Here is a 22,898-nt window from a genome sequence, read left to right on the forward strand (position 1 = left end):
CCTTCCCCAGGAAGGGAAGAGCCAGCGCTGGGAATGCATCCACACCCTCCACCCCGTAAACCCCACAGCAAGGTCCCCCAGCTCCCTCTTGGTCCTTCCTGTTGGAAACAGTCTAGACATCAATCCCCCTGATTTATGGCGCCTGGCGGCGGGCGTCTCCAGGAACCTTGAAAGTGTAGCGGCCGGGAGTCCGTGTAGGCAGGGAAGTCTGTCTCTCCCCGCATCCACATGTGTTTGCAGACACACAAGCCCAGTAAGAAGCCTGCGTTTTTTACTTTACAACGTGCGAATACAATATAGCTCACCCTCTGCGGGCGAGGCCGGTTCATGCAGCCGAATTGTGTTTACTGTGGGAGCCCCCACCCGCGCCACCCCCGGCCTGCGGTTCACAGGCATCTCCCCAGAACCACAGAGAACTTCAGACCTTGGCTCCTGGCTGGCTGCAGGAGCTGGAAAGAGTCAGGTCGCCCCCCACCCCCACCCCCACCCCCATCACCCCCAGCAGCCTAGGAGGCTCCTTGCTGCGTTGCAGGGAAGGCTCTGCCAGGAAGAGCCACAAGCATCCCCCATAAGGGTCGTCCTTGATGGACACCCACACTGCCTGCTCCTTGGGCCGGTCCCGCTGCAGGAAGTGCCCTGGGAGAGACCTCTCTAGGAGGGAGGCATCCTTCTAAGTGACTTCCATCTGCCAAGGGGCTTTCTCAAGACTCTTAGGTAGGGGCTCCTTTTCAAAATGCATGCCCTTTCCTCCTTCTCGTTTCTCCATAAAAATGCCCCTTTTGGACTCTGTTTCTCTCTCTTCCCGGTCTTGGGACTGAGGAAGGAAGCGCCAACCACCCTGACCCGACAGTGGTTGCTCCTTGACCCAGGAATGGGAACGAGACAGGCTCCCAGGAGTTTACAAACCGTTCTGGAGAGACAGCTGCTGCCTCCATCAGGATGCTGACCCCCTTCTCCTGTTCTCACCATAATTTCTGGAGAGGGTGACGCCTGGCCACGGAGACCTCACAGGGCACCAGGGTTACAGCACCAGCAGACTCTGGGGCACCGAGACGCCGACAAGTTTGGGAAACAATTTCATATTTGACATGAAATGAGCCACAGAAGTCACGATGGGTGGGAATAGTAGGACCTCACTGGGCTTCTTTGCACTTATTTTACAGCTTAGCGGGGCTTTTCTTTTGAGCTGAACACGAGAGAAGGCACAAACCCTTTCTGGTTCCTTCACATCTGTAAAATGCTTACTGGGGCCACCGGCAGAGACCAAGGTGGACCCCTGGATGCTCGACGACCTTTCAGATTCTGCTGGGAGAAAAGGCTGAGGGTCTGCTCTGGGTGTCTTCAGCCTTCCAGAGACAAGAAAGGGCTCTCTGGGGGCCAGGTCCTCAGAGGGAGGCAGAGGAGGTGTGCGGAGAATAGTCCTGTGAGCTCCTAACCCAGGTTGGAGACATGCCCAGGGGCTTCCCAGCAGTGGATGGAATGGGTGTAAAGAGAGATTCACCTAGAAAGGGAAACGCATAAGAAATAGGAGTCGGCCCGGCAGGTGTGGCTCAGTGCTTGAGCCTTGTCTTGTGCACCAGGAGGTCACTGGTTCAATTCCAGGTCAGGGCACAGGCCCGGGTTGCAGACTCCATCCCCAACAGGGGGACGTGCAGGAGGCAGCCGATCAATGACTCTCATCATTGATGTTTCTCTCCCTCTCCCTCTCCTGTCCTCTCTCTCAAAAAAAATCAATAAAAACATATTTAAAAAAAACAAAAAACAGAGGAGTGAAATGTGGGGGACAGAAGGAAGAATGGTTTAATCAAGGCATCTGAAGTGGCCTGACCCCCAAGTCAGAGCGATTTAAAATCGTCGTGGAGACGACAAATGGAAGACGAGAGCCTTCTCCTGGCGGATGGCACTTCTTGGCCACTCAGATGCTGCGCACACAGCCCTGTGTCAGCCCCCGCGCAGCTTGAGATATAAATAAAATGACGAATGTCATGAAGCCCTCCCTTTGCCAGCCCCCTCCGCTGGGCTGCCGACCCCGAGGAGGAAACTGGGGAGTATGGAGGCTACAAGAAAATTCAAGAGGTACCGATGTCACCCAATCGCTGCCATTTATTTAATGGAACAGTCATTATTTTCTTTCTTCAGCACATGCATCTGATAATGAGGGAGACAAAGAGACAAACAACTGTCGATGGGCCACCAGAAACACACCAACAGCCACTAGCTTTTCTCATTTTATTGATGTTCTTCTGTATTTACGATGAGTCAAGTCTGGGTTGAGGTGCTGTTTTTTTTTAAAAAACTTCTGATTAAACGGAGAACAGAGATGAAACTGTCGTCAAACATAGAAATAGGCTGTTTTTTTTTAAAAAACTTCTGATTAAACGGAGAACAGAGATGAAACTGTCGTCAAACATAGAAATAGGAATTGAATCGCTTCTTTTTAGCTGGATCTTTAACACCGACTTGACCGTATGGACACTGCAGAAGTAGAAGGAACAGATGCTTAATGAATTGCTCAGCACCCACCTTGACAACGTACCGCGCTTCTCGTGGTGGAAAACGGGGACCGCCCACCACGTTACAGAGATCCTCTGACCTACCGGGTCCTGCAGACCAAGGGGAAAGTAGTGGCAACTCTGACCAATAATCGTAATCAGGGCCCAAGAACCACGTCCTGAAAGCTTCCTTCGGGTTTTAAGGTTTTAGTGTCAAAAACTCACCCTTAGAAAATCCTCGGGCCTCAATTTATGCAGAGCCCCGATGCACCTCATTAGAAACCGATATAAACACACACAAAAGTGAAGGCTTAATTTCCCAGTGTTGGCCGCAGTCAAAACATGGGCTTGGTGTCTACTCCTTAGTTACAAAGCGGGCCAGTTAAAGGAAATAATACCTTCTTGCTCTAAAACACAGAGTGGTCTGTGGACAGAGGTTCATAGTCCTATCCCTGCAATAATTTACCCGACTAGCATGCTTTTGAAAGGCTATGGTGGAGAGCCCACCCCCACTTATTTTTTGCTCAAAATAGGGATGGAGTCGTTAGTTCATCTGAATCTGGGCACATAGAGAGAGAGATTCACTGAAATAGACATTTTAGGAAATGTGCGGTTTTGGGGCAGTAGTTTCATGGTTAAAGACAGTAGAAAACTGCCACAGAAAGAAAGAGAGAGAGAGAGGAGGGGGGAAGGGAGGGAGAAAAAGGAACATACAGAAAATCATCATTTAAAGAAAACCCACCTCTCAGTGCTGGCAAGTTTCTATTTATTCAGCTAATAATGGGGGGAAAAAAAAAGCTTTCTGGGGCCTAGTCTGCAATATTCTAGCTCCCCTTTCCTGCCCCCTTTGTACTTACCTAGTGAACATGGCCTGTTTAAAACCTCGTGAAAAGTTTCCTGGTAATAAAGAGCTCCCACGGATTTCCAATCGCGGCCTTTCAAGGGCCCGATGGCCACGGTGACATGTTACCAAATTCCATTAAGTTTAAAGGCCCTCCGTTGGTCCTCAGGACGTCCCTGTCCTTGGCTGAAGGAGCTTGTGAAAAGCGCGCTCCAGGTCTAGTGAGCGTTTTTATTTGACTTGTTTAAATAATAGGTATTTATGAACTTACAGGGGCCCCGCAAGCGGCTGCTGTAAGGCGAGAATTTGCTACTCACGTGCCTGCAGGCCGAGCCGCAGCACTGGCCCCTCTGCCAGTGGGCGAGCTGGGTGAGCACCACGTAGCCCGTGGCCGGGTCCGAGTAGCTCAGCTGGCCGGCCTGCAGAGCCCGGAGCAGAGCGACCCGTTAGCCTCTGTACCCGTCCTGTCTCCTCGCCCCAAGCTCTACGCACAGGATACTGCCCAATGTCCTTGAAAAGAGCATGAACCGTCTCCTGGAAATTTCGGCCGCCCCTTGCCATCAAAGAGCGAACGCATTCCAGCAGGACACGCAGCCCCACTTCACGTGGCAGGAGGGGGAAATGTACAGCTTGAGAGAACCGGGGAGCCGATGGGAAAACAAGAAGCCCTCTATGCCCCCTAACAAAGCAGCCACCGGCAGGTATTTTTCATCCAGTTCCTAGGTAACGAGTTTAATAGCAGGTGCTCTCGACGACTTGAAGGGCTTAAGAGGCTGAGAACGAACTTTCACTCAGAAGTCGCGCTTGCGAGTTCAGTGCTTAAAATATGTGGACGGTGATTTAAACTTACGGGAAAGGCGCTAATGGAAACCAACAGTCCACAGAAAAGGGCCGCCTTCGCCGTGATTGAACACGGCTGTACCCCCGCGACGTGGGGCTGAGTTGAATATTTTACACTGTTTTCTTTTCTTTTTAAAGAGTGTTGTTAGTTCTGTTTTTACGCACAAAAAATCAAGTATTGTTTTACCATATTAACACTCACTGCTTTCATGAGTTTTGACCAAAAGCAACTTTTACAGCGGCCCTTTGGAAGCTGAATGCACTCTACCTACATTCAAACAGGGTTTTCAAAACCGTCCCCTGCACTGGGGCGAAGGTGATGTAGACACTTCGACCCCCTCCTTGGGCCTTGACCATGTGGCTGATGTCCTTTAGCCTGAGGTCTTGCAGAGGAACTTGCTCCTGTTCTCAGAGAGAGTGGAAGGAAGAGAGGCTCTGAGAGAGACACATCGATTGGTTGCCTCCCGCACGTGCCCCAGTCGGGGTCAGGGATTGAGCCTGCAACCGAGGTGTGTGCCCTTGGCTGGAATCGAACCCAGAACCCTCCAGCCTGCAGGGCCATGCTCTAACCACTGAACCACACCAGCCAGGGCCCTGCTGAGACTGTATGTAGAAGTTTCAACATTTGCATGAGTCAGGCAGGATTCTCAGGGCCTCCTAACCAGCAGTTAGGGGATAAAAGTCAACTTTAGGCAACTACCCAGGTTTCCGTCCACTCCTGTGGCTCAGGCCACACCAGACATCAGCCCTGTCAAGCACGGGCCACACACACACACACGGGGTATTAAAAAGGCTGTGTCTCTATCGCAGACTCGCTCTCTCGAGATGAAAAGCATGTATATAAACACGCTACCTTTAGACTCATGTAGCCTGAGGAGTCAGGAAGCCGAGGGAGATGCTAAGTTTAGGTGTCAGCACCCACAGGCGACTGTCCGGTCCCCCAACAGAAGAAAACAGAAGAAAACAGCTCAAGGTGGTCCAGTAGGAACCGACGGGCCCAGTGAGTTCCCTTGAAACTGTGCCCCGCGGGGGTGGAGGGAGGGACGGAAGGACGCCAGCAAAGCGTAGAACAGATCAAAAATAAGCTCAGGTTTTATTTTTCATTATCAAAATCACGGGATGGCAGGGTGTTCAGCTGACTGTGCGGATGAAACGCACGGCTTTTCCCTGGGACTTCTCAGCTCCTCTGCCCCATCCATCAGTTCCTTCACACGCGTCCCCAACACACGCAGAAACACAGGCACGGAAACACAGACACAGAAACACAGACAGACACGGAAACACAGACACAGAAACACAGACACAGAAACACAGACAGACACGGAAACACAGACACGGAAACACAGACACAGAAACACAGACACGGAAACACAGACACAGAAACACACACACAGAAACACAGACAGACACGGAAACACAGACACAGAAACACAGACAGACACGGAAACACAGACACGGAAACACAGACACAGAAACACAGACACGGAAACACAGACAGACACGGAAACACAGACACAGAAACACAGACAGACACGGAAACACAGACACGGAAACACAGACACAGAAACACAGACAGACACGGAAACACAGACACAGAAACACAGACAGACACGGAAACACAGACACGGAAACACAGACACAGAAACACAGACACGGAAACACAGACAGACACGGAAACACAGACAGAAACAGAAAAGCACACACACAGAGACACACAGACACACAGACACACACAGACAGACAGACACACACAGAGACACACACACACACACACACACACACACACACACACGCAGGAGCGACGGCCCCGCCCCGCCCGCGGTCAGCTGTCAGTGGTCAGACGCGGGTCGCGCTCGTGCTCAGGGCAGACGCGCGTGGGCGCCCCACCGGGAGCGGCGTGGGCAGCGCGAGCGGTCAGCGGCCGCAGGCTGGACACCCCGGGTCCCCCCTCCCCGCGCCGGGACGCGCAGGCGCACGGACGCCGGGGTCCCGAGGGCCACACGGGAGAGCTCTCACCGCGCAGGCGCCCAGACGCCCGGGGGGGGGGGGGGGAGCGGGCAGAAGGGGCCTCACTGCGCAGGCGCACGAGGCGGCGCAGGGGGCGGGGCCTCACCGCGCATGCGGCCGCGTGCAGGTCGGCGATCCGTCGCTCCGCCGCCGTTAGCGCGTCGCTCTCCGGGCGCCTGTCTGTCCCCACCGGCCCGTCCTCCGAGCGGAGCCCGGCGCCGCCGCGCTGTCCCTCCGAAGCGGAGCAGAGGGTGGCGCGGGGGGGCCGGCGGGACCCTGGTGCGACCCCGAGGGGCCGTGGCGGCCGGGCGGCGGGGGGCCGTGCCCCGAACGCAGCGGCCACCAGTGTCCGGACGCGCTCGGCCACCATGGCTGCGGGGCCGTCCTGCCCCGCCCCGCGCTCGCCCCGCCCCCAGCATATGCCCCGCCCCCGCCGAGCTCGCCCCGCCCATCAGCAGCATATGCCCCCGCCCCCGAGCTCGCCCCGCCCTTCTGCAGCATATGCCCCGCCCGTGTCGAGCTCGCCCCGCCTACACCTGCAACGTTGCCCCGCCCCCGCCGAGCTCGCCCCGCCCTTCTGCAGCATATGCCCCGCCCCTGAGCCCGCCCCGCCCACCATCAGCATATGCCCCGCCCACCATCAGCATATGCCCCGCCCACGTCGAGCTCGCCCCGCCCACACCTGCAACCTTGCCCCGCCCACGTCGAGCTCGCCCCGCCCACACCTGCAACCTTGCCCCGCCCACGTCGAGCTCGCCCCGCCCGTCGAGGAGGACTCGGGGACCCCGAGAGCGCGCACCTTCCGCCCCCTGATCCTCAGGCTCCGGCTCTCCCCGCGAGGCACAGCCGCCAGGGTCCCAGGAAGCGAGGGAGTGGCCCGGGCTTGCTGGCGTCCAGAAGGGCCTGGGAGGCGCAGGGGCAGGGCCGAGGGACCGCGGGGGACCCAGCGTGCCATCAGCCACCAAAAAGGGGGGTGACTTCTGCCCGAAAGGGGAGAGCTAGCAATCCCGACACCCCCGCAAATTGAATTTGAGGGAATTAGCAGGAGCCCAGGAGGTAGTCTCAGGTGCGAGAATTAAATTAACACCCCTCTGCGGCCCCGCACCCCCCCCCCCCAGCCAGGGCTTCAGGGAAAGGGGGGTTGAAGAGCAGCCTTTTATAGGGGTTTGGTTGGCAAGAACCGAGAACAAGGGTAGGTTTTCGAGGGGTGCAGGAGGACGGCTGCGCCACCCGCCCTCCGGGCATCTGCGCGCACCGCGCGACCCTCACCGCACCGGGGCGTCGTCGTGGGTGCTGACCGACGCCACCCTGTTGGTCCCTGATGAACCTCGTGGTGAGTTCATAAGCTGGAGGCCTATTTTGCAAACCTGCTTCCTTAGTGTTGGAATAACAGGAGAGTTTGGAACCTGGAAGGCTTGAGGAGGGACCCTGGGGGGCGGCATGGAAAGGTGGGACCAAACTTGAGGTCACCCCAAGCAGGAAACTGCCATTAGAAAAGGGAATTCACCAAGGGGGGGGGGGTGTCTCCCCAAACCAAAATCTCAAACAAAGGAGCTGCATCTGGAAGTTCAGGTGGAGCGCACTGCTTTTAAAATCGAGGATGGGAACCTGTTAATAGATCATGAAATTGATTCCAGGGGTGGGGACACTGTTTTACAGAAATGCCACTAGGCCAGGTTCCCACAGAAAGTAAAAAGTCATCTCATCCGGGAGGAGTATTTCTAAGTGAAACTTGTATGGGTGGGCGAGGGGTGGGCGTGAACGTAAAGTATTAATATTTAATCGCTTATCGTTTCAGACATTTTCGCTGACGTCCTTCCTCTAACCTCCCACAAGCATTTGCCCCATGTTACCTTTTTCTATGTGTGTAATAATTTTTTTTGCAGGGTTTTCCCCAACGGATCCTAAACAAGACCATAGGGAACATGTCATTTTCATCTTGGTATCTCCACAGCCCATCTTGTACTTTTATGCCTAGAACTGTGACTCTTAGTAATAAATAATGAATTTTAATGGGCAGACGACTCAGCGAGTCTCCATTCTCAGTTACGTATTAACTACATTCCATATGAAAATTTAAACTTAACATTCTGTACATAATCATGCAGATTTGAAAGTATTTACTATATATTAATTGTTGCGAATGAATACTTTTTAAAAAGTAGGTGATAAAATATACCAACTCTGAAATCCTATTACATTTTATTTATGAAATCACATTGGGCCCTTTAACTGATAAACTGGATGCAGACATTATCAAATTATTGGGTCCACACCCCTGAAATCTGCCTCTAATTGACTTTCAGCGTCGTCTCCTAATGAATCGAGAATGGACTGCACTGTCAGTGGACAGATGGGTGCCGGAAGCTCAGAGCCACACCCAGATTCTTGTCCGCAGGCCACCCGCTCGGCCCAGTCCTTGTGGACACTGATCTATGTATCCGACGTTTTTTGAATCGCCAGATGCTGAGCTACGACATGTCACGTTCCACCCAGTGCCCTTTCACTCTCCATTCTTATGATTGAGAGCAAGTGATAACACGCCCCTGGGGTTGCCTGTAGGGAATCTTTGTTGCATTTCATGGGACACCCAGTGGCACACTCTGTTTCACCGAGCTGGTCTTAGGAAATCCTCGCGGGAACCATCAACTCGAGAGCCCAGCGAATCCCGGCCGCCTCCTCGGGGGAGCCTAACCCGCTGACGCTGCAGCCCAGGGCCTAGGCCCCGGCTCTCATCTTTCCCTTTGCTTCTGGTTCCCTCCGGGGGGCTGGGGACCGGCTGCACGCATGGCGTTACCTCGCTGCTTCATCTCCTCTCCAGCCCTCTCAATCACTGACCTTCCGGCAATAGCTGGATCAGCACTGTGTTTTGGAAACGAGGCCTGCAGCCACCGCGTTGTAGGGCTTCTCCTGTCCCGACACGGTTGTACAGAGATCTTGGTCAAGGCCATACACACCACAAGCAAATGAGAGTGTTGTTCTTGGCAATCTCGCCGCCTGAGGGAGAAGGCATGGCCACTGTTCCATGACCGGAATGAAAGGCACACTCAGCTTCGGGTCAAGGATCCATGACACTGACGCGTCTGCCGTGTCTGCCGAGTGCGATACATGTTAATATCTTCCCCGTGGCTGGCGCGAGCGATGCGCCTCAGTGATCGGCGCAGCTCACCCTGCCCACGAGCTTTGCTGCAGGTGCAGCACCGGGCCCCTTTCAAATCCCGTGCCGCACGCACCTGCCACGAGCGTGGCCACACTGATACAGGTCTGAGAGGACGTCCTCAACACCGGTTGCCCCGTCCGATGATATCTGTCGACGGCACGTTTTGGATAGCATGGTGTGTTCTACCTGCCACTTTATCCCACAGTTAGGAACAGCGCCTGCCCCGTAGTTCAGCAAGTGAATAAATCCTAACGGTTGTGGGTCAGGTGGAAAGGTCATTGTCCCCGAAGCCACACGGGCCTGGACGTGCACCTTCGCCCAACGACCTTCTCATTCTGCGCCTCTGGGGTGACGTCTCCCCTAAGCCTGGCATTCACAGTTGCACCGGCCTGCCTCTGGGGGGCAGTAGGGTGCAGGGCTTGAGGGTGGCTTCCCATTGACCTAAGTCAACCACCTCCACCTGCTGAATGAGTCATCCCTGCCCCGGTTCATCCTGTCAGATAGGCGTAATGGTAACGCCTCCCCCATGGGGTGTTTGTAGGATTAAATGAGATGCTTCCTGCCAGGCACTTTGACTCGTGCCTGGCACAGATTAAATGTCGAATAATAAAGTTAGGTTTGTTATTATCGAACTGGCTGCCTGGTTCTGTAGGTTCCCCGTCATTATTTAAGGAATTTAAGCAGAGGCGGAATAAATTGGTAGCAGTTTCACAGGTGAGATGTAAGCATTGGCCAGCCCCTCCAACCCTGGGATGTTCTGTTTCTATCACGTTGTTTCCAACAAATATCAAGGTATCTTTCATTTGCCACAATGGTGGCGCTAACCCGCGTATCGTGCTTTTTTTCCTGGTAGCACAATAGTCTCCTGGACAGTCTATGACCACAGAGTAGGGCCAAGACCACCACCACTTAAGTCCAGTCTACGTGTCCAGCTCATGGAGCAAACCAACTATAGACCCCAGAGACCTAGACAGACCGTTGACTCGGTTCAGGGAAAACACTAAGGAGCGGTTCTTTTGATAAGTGTCTTCCATATCGGTTAACGCATTGTTTTACATATTAATTTCAGAATAAAAGAAACTAAAAAGAAACTATTCTAAAAGAAGAGCTTAATAACTGCAAAAATGTACCTACTGTTGGCACAATGCACATTTCTCGAGAAAAATACTCCTGCTCTCCCTCCCTGCCCTTATTTTTTATTCCTGCCTTCTTCTGTCTACCCCCTCCCCCCACTTCTTCCTACTCCCTTTTCCACGTTCCATTTCCCCTCAAAAAACAAAGGTGTTTTTGTGGAAATGGGAACATATTACAAGTCAAGTGTTTAGACTAGAAGCATATAAAGAAACAGTTCATTTTTTTCCCCCCCTTTTCATCTCAAGCACAAAACATATATTGTAAAAATTATTTTTAAGCAGAATAATAGAGCGCCCCCCCATGGTGGGGCCCGGCCATTTCTAGTGAAATGAAACTTCCTAAGCCAGTCTGGTCAGAGAGAGAACACAAAAACAATATGCCCCCCCCTTTTTTTTCTTTTTATAAATACGAAGACTGGCAGCTGCACTTTTTCTTACGGTCGGCAAGCATGGCTCTCAAAAAAAAAAAAAAACACACAAATGTTTTCACTCTGACTTTATGCGGACAAGAGCGAAAAAGAATGAACTAGCTGAACGAGTCAAAATACAGGGGCAAATCAAGGAAAATTACTACATTTTTCTCAGGTAGGAGTAACAATGAGCTATTAATAAACGCTTGTGCTCATAAACTATTTGAAATTTCTCTTCCTAAAATGGTATCTCTTTAAAGTTTGCAGTGAATTATGTGAGCTATGTGGTTGGACAAAGTTTATCTCTATTTGTGAAGGACCAGAGCCCTGGCTGAACGCCTCCTAGGGTCGCTATGGTCCAGCGTCAACTTTCCTTAGAGTTCTAGTTTTATCTTTTTTTAAAAAATTATTATTATTACCTTAAAATCTTTATGGCAGAAGACATGAAACAAGTACAAAAAATAGAGAAAAAGTGTGATGGGTGCCCATGCCCCCCTCACCCAGCTTCAGCACTCACGTGCCCACGGCAACGATAATTTGGCCTACGGCTCCTCTTCTCTAATCACACTTTTATAACAAACGACAGCTACCGTGAATATTTTAATACCTATGTCCAAGGGATGTAATCGCTTTCAAATGTAACCACAATACTATTAACACACCAGAAAGAAGAGGGATGTTTTCTTACTCTCAGCAAATACAGAGTGACGGTTAGGATTTCTAATTGTCTCTTACAGGGGACGCTTTCGTCGTTTTTCATCTCTAGGTTCTTCCCCAGTATATTTTTCCCCCTTTGAAATGTATTTGCTGAAGTGGGTTGTTTTTACTTCTTACACATGGGGCATTGGATTTAGAGACTTGATCAGATTTAGGTGTGTGTGGTTTTTCTTGCCAAGACACCTTCTAGGAACGGCTGTGTTCAATTAGGAGGCACAGAAGGTTTGATTATATTTCTTTTTGTGAGGTTAGTGTTAATGCTTAGTATCTAGCTCCACTCATGTATTAGAAGCTGCAAAATGGTGATATTCTAATAGAATATCATTCCTTCTTTATTTGCTGGAATATTTCTCTAAATGGAAAATTCACTTACCCATCCTTTTAGTGACCTGGCATTGCGGTTCCTCCCTCGAATGCCGCCTGGGCTACCACCGGGCCTTGGGAGGGAACCACCGCCTTTCCGAGGCTCCTGCAGACTTTGAATGTCAGAGGTATTTAATGGAAATTGGTGTTTTATACCCAGGTGGGGGGAGGGGCAGGCGCCAATCAAACAAAAGACGCTGTTCTACCTCCCCAAGGCCAGGCCTCTCGCCTTCCCGGTGCTTAACTGAATGGATTACTCAGACAACAGAGGTGTGACGTCAGCTCCCAGGCAGCTTTTCTGGGCCTATATTACAGGTGCTTTAATGAGCAAACTTCAGCTGCTTCTTTCCGTCTGGAAAAGGGACGGATAGAAGGGAGGGGGGGTGGAGAAAAGAAAGAAAGGAACCGTCTTGAGTGAGTGAGTGTGTGCTGCGAGGACACACTCAGCATGGGGAATGCTTCCATCACTGTCAAGACTTTGAAAGGGTTCAGCAACCATCGAGTGGCCCGAGAACACCCGCAAGAACCTGGAAATCCGGTCTTCACCGCCCAGAAGGAGGCCTGTGGTGCTGGAGGCCTCAAACGCCCTCTTGGCTGAACTCATCTTGTGACTCACACATTCCCCAGGGAGCAGAGGCTGAGCGAGCCGAAGGACTGTCAACATCGGGGCCCTCGGGCCTGCTTGGGTACGGGCCGGGAAGGGTTAACGTGGGGCCCCCGCCCTAGAGGAGTGTGGTCCGCTATCTGCAGAGGGGCCCGCGGGTGGGAGGGCGGCTCAGGAGCGTCTGGCAGTCCCGGCAGCCCAGGAGCCGCAGTCTCGCTGCTGATAAGGTATCTCTCCCCTCCCACTGCAGCGGGATCCTCGTGTTTAAAATACAGTCAGCCAGAATATATTTTATGTTTGCTTCCCTGCTTTTCTTCCCCCCTCCTGCTCCTCTAAAGAAATGTATTTATATAAAATTTCAAGCACGTAAATAGATCTCCTTCCTCTCTTTTAATCTGAGATTTCTCATCCCTCTCTGGTGTCTTTCTTGGAATTTGCTTGGTGAAAAACCCACATTTGAGATTTGGCTTCTTGCATCCCAGTGGCTCCACTTAACATTACTAACTTGCCCCCTGTGTTTCGTGCCTTGGGAGTTGGATCTAGAAGCTGAAGCAGATATAAGGTCTCTTCTTTTAGCAGGAGTATTGAACAGGTATCCCGCATACATCTATCGGGGCACACGATGTGGGATTGTCTCGCCTTTACAGTTAGTGCTCAGGTTATCATCTCCTTAAAGAAAAATTGTTACAGACACAGTTAAAGTCCCTCCCATCCCACCCCTAGGCCCCTACCCGAAGTAACTACCACCCTGAATTTTGTGACCCATTTTCATACATATTTTCGCAGCTTAATTATACATGCATGTTTTTATCAACTAGATTTAAAATGTATCTGTAGGTTTAAGTTCTTACACAATTAGCTTCAAACTGCATGACTGTGTTGGCAGCTTCCTTTGTGAATTGATCTATATCGACCTATGAGAATCTAATTCATGGTATTTTTAACCACAACTTGATATCTCATGATATGAATGGCTCCCCATTTATTTATTCCTGTGTCTACTGACGGACGGCTGTTCCTTGCATTTTCCAGTCATGAATCGACCTGCAATGAGTATTCTTGTACCTGAGTCCTGTGCACAGGTACTTGGGCCCCCAGGGCAGGTACCGGAAGAGAAATGTCCAGCTTTATTGGACTGGATTGTGTGGGCTCATGAGCACCTATCGTTGGTACATTTCCAACAATTTTGCAAACTGGTTTTCAAACACAGACATTATTAAAAAAAAATTACACAAACTTACAATTCAATAAATTATATGAAAAACAAAAGTAATAAATGCCCCAAGTTCACCCCTTGCTAATTAGTTTGCTATAATTTACTGGGCTCTCATTGTACAAGCTACAGTTATCTGAGCTCCTGCGGTTATTTATACCTATTTTATCTCCATGGGGGAAACGAGATGTAAGAATGGGACCCTCTTATCTCCTCTCAGCTCTGCACCGAGCGGCACCGCGTTGGCAGCTCGCAGCCAGCACAGGGGGAGTGCTCCCGCCACAGAAACTGGACACGACCACAAATCAGGGCTAGATTTATCATTTGGTTCACGGTCTCGACTTCAGAAAGTGAGGGGAAAGAGTGTTGATAACGCAGAATAAACTGAAAAGTGTATCATGTCTGCAGCCCCCAAAGTGAGGAAACATCCAACATTCAAAAACTATTATCCAATAATACATCCAATGTCACATTAAACGGTCGCGTGAAAATTCTCGGGAAGTGATGGACTTGCTCAGTGAGGGGTGGAACCATTCAGAGGCCTAACTCACACGCGCTCAAAAGCAAATCCATCGTGGGATCAAGCTCTCAATACACAAAGCAATTTGCTTTTAAAAACACAAACGTAAGAGGATACCTTTGTGGCAAGAGGAGTCACCAACCAGGTCCATTTTCAGGAAAGGCCGGTTGGCTAGCTACAAACAGTATGCGTAGCGAGTGGTCAGCCTCCAGCTGTTAGCTCTGTCTGCATCCAACTCCGCTTTTAGTCCACTGTTGTCGGGGAGGCGGCCAGCCAGTGATTGAGCCAGGTGGTAATTCAAGGTTCAAGCCATCGCCTCTCAAGGCGGGACTCCTTGGATGGGCAATCTTAGCTCTGCGATTCCTGCGGGCGTGGTGAAGGCCTTGTCTGATCTACCTTGTGACCCGAGAGGCCCTGTCCGGTCCCACGTTTCCTTTTTTCCTTTCTTAGGCGTTACACCCCAATAAAACGTTTGTGCACCTGACTTATCTCTGGGCCTACCTCTTCTTGGGGACCCCACCTGCAACACTCTTTCCGTAGCGGCAGGAAGATGCGCGCCATAGGGTTAGGACTGGGAGTAAGAAGGACATTGCGGGGTCGCTTGGCAATAAAACAGGATACAAATTCTAAACAGCCATTTGGATGGATGCTGGCGGAATGACCACCGCGCAGGAATGAAGAGGAAACTGTCCTTTTCTAAGGCTTTCAAAGCAGAGGGCCCCAAATCCCTTATGACAGGGAGAAATATGTGTCTGACGAGGCGGGTGGCACTAGACTAAACTCCGTGATAGCGATGATTGAGCAGCTGGCGTCGCCCAGTGTGCAGCTCTGTGTGTAAATTGTCACACCCCCACATCCACGGGGCCCAAAGCGGAAAAGACGGCCTCGCTCGCTGGTCTCAGGCCACCTTCAAAGGGGAGCTGGTCAGAAGCGGGGGCGGGGGGGGGGGAGGGCGCGGGCTGGTTTTATGCGTGACCTGGAGGGGTGGGGGGTCTCTGAGTGCCGTCTTCCCAAACAGAAAGCACCCCTGGCTGTTTCCCCCGACGGCCCATCCCACGTCTGGCCATGTCCCAGAAACTGGACTTATTCTCTCGGGCCCTAGAACCAGAGAAAAGACAACGCGGAGAACTTTTCTCATGACCACTCACAGGAAATAGAGTAAAAATCTTGGCAGCTGCAGTTAAAAAGAAAACAACAACAACAAAGTCCCTTGAAGGCCCAGAAGATGATGCAATTTGCGTTTGGGCTGGTTTCAAATCTGAAGGGCGGCAGCCCGAGGAGAGGCGGATGGTAAAAATATTTCACAGACACTCTAGTTGAAACCGGCGTGGCCAGATTATTTGGGGAAGAAAGCGGAAACTGCAGAGTCCCCAGCAGCTTCTGTGCTCATGGGAATGAACGGGATTCGCTCTCACACGCCCAGGCCTGGGATCTCACAGTTCAAGGCCTCAAACCCCGACCAGCCGAGGGCCCGCCCTCCAGACCCTCTCCACTCGCTCGCCACCTCCCCGACCACGGGCCTCCACGGGACGTGAGTGATTTCGTGATCTCCCACTTAGCAAAACGAGTGTTTTCCATCTATTTTAAGCAACACTTGTTTCACCTCTTGATCTGAAAATGGAATACATCTGAGGGTGACGGCCCACCATTTTGCAGTTGGCCGTATTTCTTTCTTTCTTGGGGGCAAGTAAAATAACAGTCCATTTCAGGCTAGATTAGGTCAGATGCCACCGTAATAATGATCGTCGTAATAATATCAGCTCTATTTTGTTGTTTTTTAATTTTTTTAAAATATATCTTTATTGATTTCAGAGAGAGGAAGGGAGAGGGAGAGAGAGAAACATCAATGATGAGAGTCATTGATTGGCTGCCTCCTGCACGCCCCCGACTGGGGATCGAGCCCGCAACCCGGGCATGTGCCCTGACTGGGAATCGAACCCTGATCTCCTGGATTCTAGGTCGACGCTCAACTGCTGAGCCACACCAGCCGTGCTATCAGCTCTATTTTGAAAGGACCTCCTGTGTACTAGTCACTGTGTTAGGGCTTTGCAATTGGTATTTACTGTAACCTTCGTGAAAATGTGTGAGGATTAGCTTCCTGGGATATGTGAGAAAACAGACCGGGAGACGTGAACCTGGGAGCGGTAAGGCCTTCCCCGTGCAGGTCTAGCTGGATTCCAACTCTGTTCTCTTTCTGCTCTGTGACGTTGCCTCTCAGGAAAACCACAGCTGCCTCTTTTTACCCAACTCTAATAATAATGATAATAGTAATAATAACACTATAATGGTAACAGTAGCAAACACGGCAGTTACACACTCGGTGTGTGTTCACCTATTTAATACAACCCGCCCAGAAAACAGGCACCGGTTACCGTTCTTACCCTGATTCCACAGTGGAGGGGACTGAAGCGGACGTGTTGCCCGAGGGCCTCAGCTCCCGGTGGCAGAGCCAGCCTGGCCCTAGGCACGCAGTGTGGCCGCAGAGTCCTGACAAAGCCATCTGGCTCCCACACCAGGACTAACGCTGAACAGTAGGGACCCCCGCTCCCAGCAAGAGCTCGCGGCCCAGTGTCTGCAGGCCGGGCCCACAGTTCATTCATCGGCTTGCAGGCAGCAGATCTATTTATATCGCAGTTTAGATGTTTTCCCTCAGGTCCTATACGCCTCAGTACAGAGCACACTTTTTGTAGGTTGCAAAAAGAAATATATACTCTGCTCCTCCCTCAGGGGGGTTTGTTGAAGTATCAGGATTTAGCCACATGAAACATGAAATGATGGGGTCGAAGGGAAGGGAAGGATCACATTTTGTGCTTAACACGAGCTCAGCATTTCCTCATGTCCACAGAATCCTCGTAGCATCGATTACTGTTCTCACTTTACAGATGAGGATGCTGAGCGACGGCGAGGTATGGACTAACGTGCCCAAAGTCACGTCAGCGGTGACAGAACAGGTGGGTCTGCCTGCGGCCAGCGCACAATTTGCGGCCATAGCTTCAGGGGTAAGGGAAGGGTGGGCAGAGAGGGAGGGCTGAGCTGGAACAGAATAAAGGCCTGGTCTCTGGCGCCTGGCCTGGTCCAGAGAAGGGCGGCAGGAACCAGGACAAAAGCATGTGAGCGCCTGTGGCCACACTGAGGACAGCGGCCCTGAAGGGAGAAAGATATTTTGCAGGAGCCGGAGCAGAGCGTGGCTGAGATTTCACTTCACAACGTCAGCTCTCAAAGACCATCTAAAACCTCTGACCCTGCTGGGGAGTTGGCGGGAGGCCCTGGTAGGTCCCCAATGTCATCATTAGTGAAATGAAATTATTCAGTGACAGTGAGATGGCGCATCCGTGACACTCCTCAGATGAACGGACATTCGACCGTTAAAATTCAAAACCTGGCGAAGGATCTGGAACATTCGGTCCAGCCTTCTAGCCAGGAATCTGCTTTTTTAAAAACATAGCCAATGAGCTTCCCAGGAACGCCCGGGTGTGGTTTACAAGACGCGCTGAGTTCGAGGAGCTCTGGAAGGGGGCTTACCTCGGCCCCGTGAAGACAATGATTTAGGGCGTGGGGTGCAGCCACCCGCGTGGGCAGGAGACAGAGGGGTTACTGCAAAAACAGCCTGTCTTCTCTCGCATGGAAACAAAACAGAGGCAGAGGGAGGGCCTGGAGTCAACCAGCTTGTCTCAGGGACTATGTCACCCTGAAAAATGCAGGTCGGCGCTGGGCTTCTCAAAGTTAAGATGGATTTCAGCTCCCTGCCTGCTCCCTCCCGGGCCCCCCCGGGACCCACACCCCACCCCTGCAGCCACTCCGGACAGACCCCGCAGGCCAGGAGCTAAATCTGCGACTGGGAACAGAGCGCTGTGAAATCAATCCACCAGCTGGAGCAGAAAGTCCCAGAAACACACATTTCCTGGAAAATGACCCTCTCCTTTGGCCACGATTAACAGCGAACAAGATGCTTCAGAATCTCAACCGCGAGCAAAGCAGCAGGATTTTTTCTCTCTCTCTCTCCAAACCCCTGTCCAGTTTGTTTCACTCTCGGCGTTTATCTCTGACTCCCAGTAAAAGTCCCTTGTTAAAAAAAAATATTAATTTCCCCGTTACTGGGGCAAGTTGCTAGGGAACGGAGGCACCCGTGTTGGTGGGCGGGCTGAGGTGTGGTTTCCTCTGTGTGGTTTGTCACCTCCGTCGGCAAGGAGTCCCCTCACCAGACAGGAGCTCATGCCCCAAGGGTCTTCGATGGGTTTTCCGGTGAGCAAAGCATCTCAACGACACCCTTGAATGGTCCTCGCAGGCTCAGTTTCCACCGTCTAAATGTCCCCTGGCCAGAGTCGCCGCTCCCATGTCCTTCTGGACGAGTTCCCCCCCCCCCCCAGGGGCCCTCAGTAGCTGGGCTGCTGGCTGCTAACCCGGGACGCCTGATGACAACGACAGGTCCTCCCGCAACCCACTTCCTACTTTTCGGGGTGGGCGATAAACATTTTCACAATTTCGATGGGAACCGAAGACCCACACTCGGATTCTCGCACACCCACCCCTGCCTGGGTACCCCCGGGACCCTTCCCGTGTGGAGACGCGCGGCCCGGCTAGACCAGCTCTGTACTGAGACGCGTTAGCCCCGCGCCGTGGAGGCCTCTTAGTAGCTGAAGCCAGTTATCGGGACCCTGAACCCTTTGCACACACCACTCGCCCTTCCCCACCCTGCTGTCTGGGAGGCTCTGGGAGGCTCGGCCTCAGTGGTTCACGTCCACAAGCGCCTCTGTCCTCTGGCTTTCCGATGGGAACCCCTTACGGGAGGCCGGAGGGGGTGCCGGGTGTTGATCACCCTGCCTCTTGGCCTGAGACGCCCGGAGCAGCCTGGGCCCCTCTTCTGATGGTCAGCGCTCTCTCCAGGCTCTCCCCCGACTGCTGACAGCCCCGGTCGTTGGTCCTGTCCCCTCGCCACACGGCCCGGCTCAAGTTGCTGAAACTGCTCAGGGTAGGATAGGTTTTTGTTTTGTTTTTTTAAATATGTCGTTGTATTGATTTTTAGAGAGAAAAGAAGGGAGAGGGAGAGAGAGAAACATGGATGAGATGGAAACGTCCGTCGGCTGCCTCCTGCACGCCCCCTACTGGGGATGGAGCCCCCGACCCCGGGCATGTGCCCTGACCGGGGATCGAACCCGTGACCTCTCAGTGCATGAGACGGCCCTCAGCCAGCTGACCCGCACCGGCTGGGCCCGGCAGGAGAGTTATCTGTTGCACCTCCTGTTGAGCTGTTTTATCCTGTAATATTTACCTTGCTCTAAAAATCAGACATTTCTCGATTTGCTGTTTTTTTTTTTTTTTTGGCCTTCCTGACTGGGGGAGCTGGGATGAGCTGCTCCCTTAGGGATGAAGGACTTTGCCCTTTAGACCACCCGGGGGCGTGAGCGATGGTCAGGAGCTGCTGGGGGAAATGCCGGCCTCGCGATCTCGTCTCGCAGCCAGGAGAGGCGGGAGGGCCGCACCGCGCCGGTGACTCAGACGAAGCGCGTGGGAGGTGGGGCTTCGGAAAGAGGAAGGACCTGTCCCCACGTCCCCACTGACCAGCCTGAGGCCTTGAAGGGGCGCGGTGTGAGTCAGCCCGCCAACAAGAAGCCTCTCCTTTTAATGTTTTCCCCTCCAGCCCTGCCGTGCCGTGCCGTCGGGTGAAAAAGAGGGATGGGGCGACCGAAGTCAAGGCGGTGTCCCCCCTGCCCTGGCACACGCGTTGAGAAGTCAGGGTGGACCCCTGCTCTGCTCCCAGACGGTCAGAGGTGGTTTCACACGTCCGAGAGCTCGCGCCGTGCCCGACGCAGAGGCAGGAGACAGATTTTCAAACCAAACTGAACTGTTCTCTGCAAACAAACGCTAAAGTCTACGCACTTCAATAAGTCTTTACGTACCGGAAACTAGGAAAGCAAACACTGGAAGTGTTGGTTGAATAGATGAATGAATGAAGTAGTAAGTAAGCTTGATAGCACTGGGGGGTGAGCAGAAGAGTCTGGGACCTACAGGACCTCCTGGGGGGGGTTGTCATTTGCTGAGGGGAGCTCCGCCCCTCTCCCGCCCTTCCTCCGATTATTAGAGGAATTTATTAAGCACTCACATGCTAAGCGATTGACATGTTTTCACATAAACCTTCTTGTCCGGTTAATATGAATTTTAGCTATACTTTTCATTTCCTCTTTCGAGCTTGATTTTATATATGGAGCCAAACATGTTTTCTCCATCAAAATCTTATGGAAACCATAACGTTTTACAGAGGAGCCCATCCTGAAAATAGTAAAATCCAGACCTGAGGGCTTCCAGGATCCCAGTAACAGACAGTTCACCTCCCCGCCTTTATCTGGAGGTGGTCCCCTCACTGTGTGCATCAATCAATAAAGTACTGAAAACCAAACGGCCCCCAAATCGTGGGATATCACGGAGGGCGCACGCACGTACAAAGAGCGGCGATTCTAGTTCTTGCCCTTAGGTACTTTATGGTTGGAAGTGCTTAAATTATTAAATGTGAAAATAGCAAAGAGCAGTTAAATATTAACCAGCTGGGAACTGGCTAAACACACCACCGAAACCCAAAGGAGAGACACTGTTGTGGACTGAAGCCAGGGGAAGGCGCTTTGATGGAGGAGGCGGGACCTGAGCTGGGCCTCGAAGGACCGGTAGGAGGGAGGGGAGGGTCTCCAGACGGGTGGGCCCCTGCCGGAGCCCAGGGCGCTGCTGGCATCCTGTGTTAGAGGCCCAGGAAGGCAGGACTCTCACCGCAAGTACCAGGCTGCAAGTCCTGGGCTAACGCTACTGGAGAAGAGATGATGTCAGGACAGTGACAGGTGGCACTATTGTTTGGGACCTAATCGGAGTCTTTGTGTCCTGTGCCTGGAACAGGTGTGCTGAGGATGCTCCGAGCGATTGACGAGGCTCGTGGGGAGTAGATGGAAAATGGTTGTGAAATTTAGAGTGCTGGGTAGGTGGTAGGAGTTTAGGGAATTCACTGCTTAATTTTTGCTTATTTAGTCTATTTCCTTATTTAGTCTCGGCTTTACCTAGTGAAATCCTGTGCTCTGCTGGCTGAGGGTCCAGGAAGATCTGCTTACACAACTTATCTCCATTGGCCTCTTTTTCCCCCCCCAGGTATCCATCTTTCCTATTAGTACATAATTTTCCCCTAATATGTAATTTTAATGTAATGGGTTAAAAATTATATGTTGAATGGAGGCTTATCCCACAAAGACACAGTAAGTAAAGTAACAAAGTAAATGGACAGAGGAGCATCGTACAAGGTCTACTTTCAAATTTTGCGAATGTGCATAGAGAATTGTACTTCGGTTTTGCCTTTTTAGAACCAGAAAATCCAGTTTCCAGACCTAGATTTTCCCTGAAGACACAGTTTGACAGCGGGCTAATTACATCGAGAAAGTCTCTTTCAGTGTGAGCTTTCATTGTCTGTAAAACGAGGGAGTGATAACAAGTCCTTTAGTTTCTTTCAGTTTCATATAACAACGCCTTTTAGTTTGTTATATGTCAACGTTTTCGTTTATCCCACTTGGACAAAGGAATTTAAAGAAAGGGATGGCTCCAAAAATATTGAACGCGATTGTAATTTGGATATTTAAACACATCTGTGACGGAGATGCCAGAGGGCAATAAATAATTTTGAATTGAAAGAGAGACCTGCTTGAGTCTAGCTCATATTTGTTGAGCGAGAGAGAGAAGACACGGACTTTAGGAAGTAAACGGCTTTTCCTCTCTCAGTAGAATTTCGCAGGCGGACCCTGTTCCCTGGGGCGTCTTGGCTAACAGGAGAAGGTGCGTTCTGCCACGTGCATTCTTGCAATAAGATGTCCCTAGAGAGTCAGCTTCCTGCTTCGCCAGGTACGGTATCTATTCTACCTACTAATCCATACATACCGGGCCTGCCGGGACCCAGCTAATAAAATGGGATCGTAAAGCGCTTGACACCATCGCAGCTGTAAAAAGGCTACACGCCAGCGTGGTGAGGCCGGTCTTTCTGGTACGTACCTGAGGCCTTCGAGCGTGAAACGACGGAGTGAGTCAAACGTTAAGACTTTATTTCTTTATGCTTTCACAGACTGGAAGTCGTTTTTGCCAGCTGGCTTGCCGGGGCCAGCGGTTTCTAACTCAGTAGCAGGCCGCTTGATTGAAAACCGGCCTCCTACCTGCGCGAGTGGGCCTCTCCCCGTGAGCTCCTGCCTACGTAACTTAAGGGCTCACGCCTGCTTATTTCAAAGGGCAGGACAACGCGTTTATGTTGAAAATCATCGAGGGAAACCAATGGCTCTTCCCACCGGCAGACTCTGGAGGCCCAAGGACAACACTTGGGGTTGTGCGCAGCGAAGGCAGACGGGTGGGGCGACCGAGTCCTCTCCACCAGGGAAACAATTCCTACCTTGACCACCTTCCCGGCGCTGCTCTGTCCTTCCCAGAGAAGGTGACACGCAGAGGTGGCCTCGCCAGACCCTTGCCGGCGTCCTGGGTCTGTGACACCAGAAACAAGGGCAGAGAAGAGAGGACGTCCCCACTTTGGAAGCCCAGGAGAACGTGTAGTACTTGCTTATTTAACTCAGCCTGTTTTGCAGTCGTAAG

The 22,898-nt window shown here is 51.9% G+C and overlaps 1 protein-coding gene across 1 annotated transcript; it reads right to left on the reverse strand.

Annotated features, from left to right (window-relative positions):
- Window positions 1–2,212: 2,212 nt before the first annotated feature.
- LOC308550353 (uncharacterized protein C1orf53) lies at window positions 2,213–6,588 on the reverse strand. Its single transcript, XM_081124086.1, has 3 exons — window positions 6,287–6,588; window positions 3,651–3,752; window positions 2,213–2,475 (listed from the first exon to the last, which is right to left on the reverse strand). The coding sequence occupies exons 1-3, from the start codon at window positions 6,548–6,550 to the stop codon at window positions 2,404–2,406; spliced, it is 438 nt and encodes a 145-aa protein (XP_080980212.1). The 5' UTR covers window positions 6,551–6,588; the 3' UTR covers window positions 2,213–2,403.
- Window positions 6,589–22,898: the final 16,310 nt, after the last annotated feature.

Source organism: Miniopterus schreibersii, assembly GCF_964146895.1.
Source record: "Miniopterus schreibersii genome assembly, chromosome: 21".
Taxonomy (NCBI): Eukaryota; Metazoa; Chordata; class Mammalia; order Chiroptera; family Miniopteridae; genus Miniopterus; species Miniopterus schreibersii.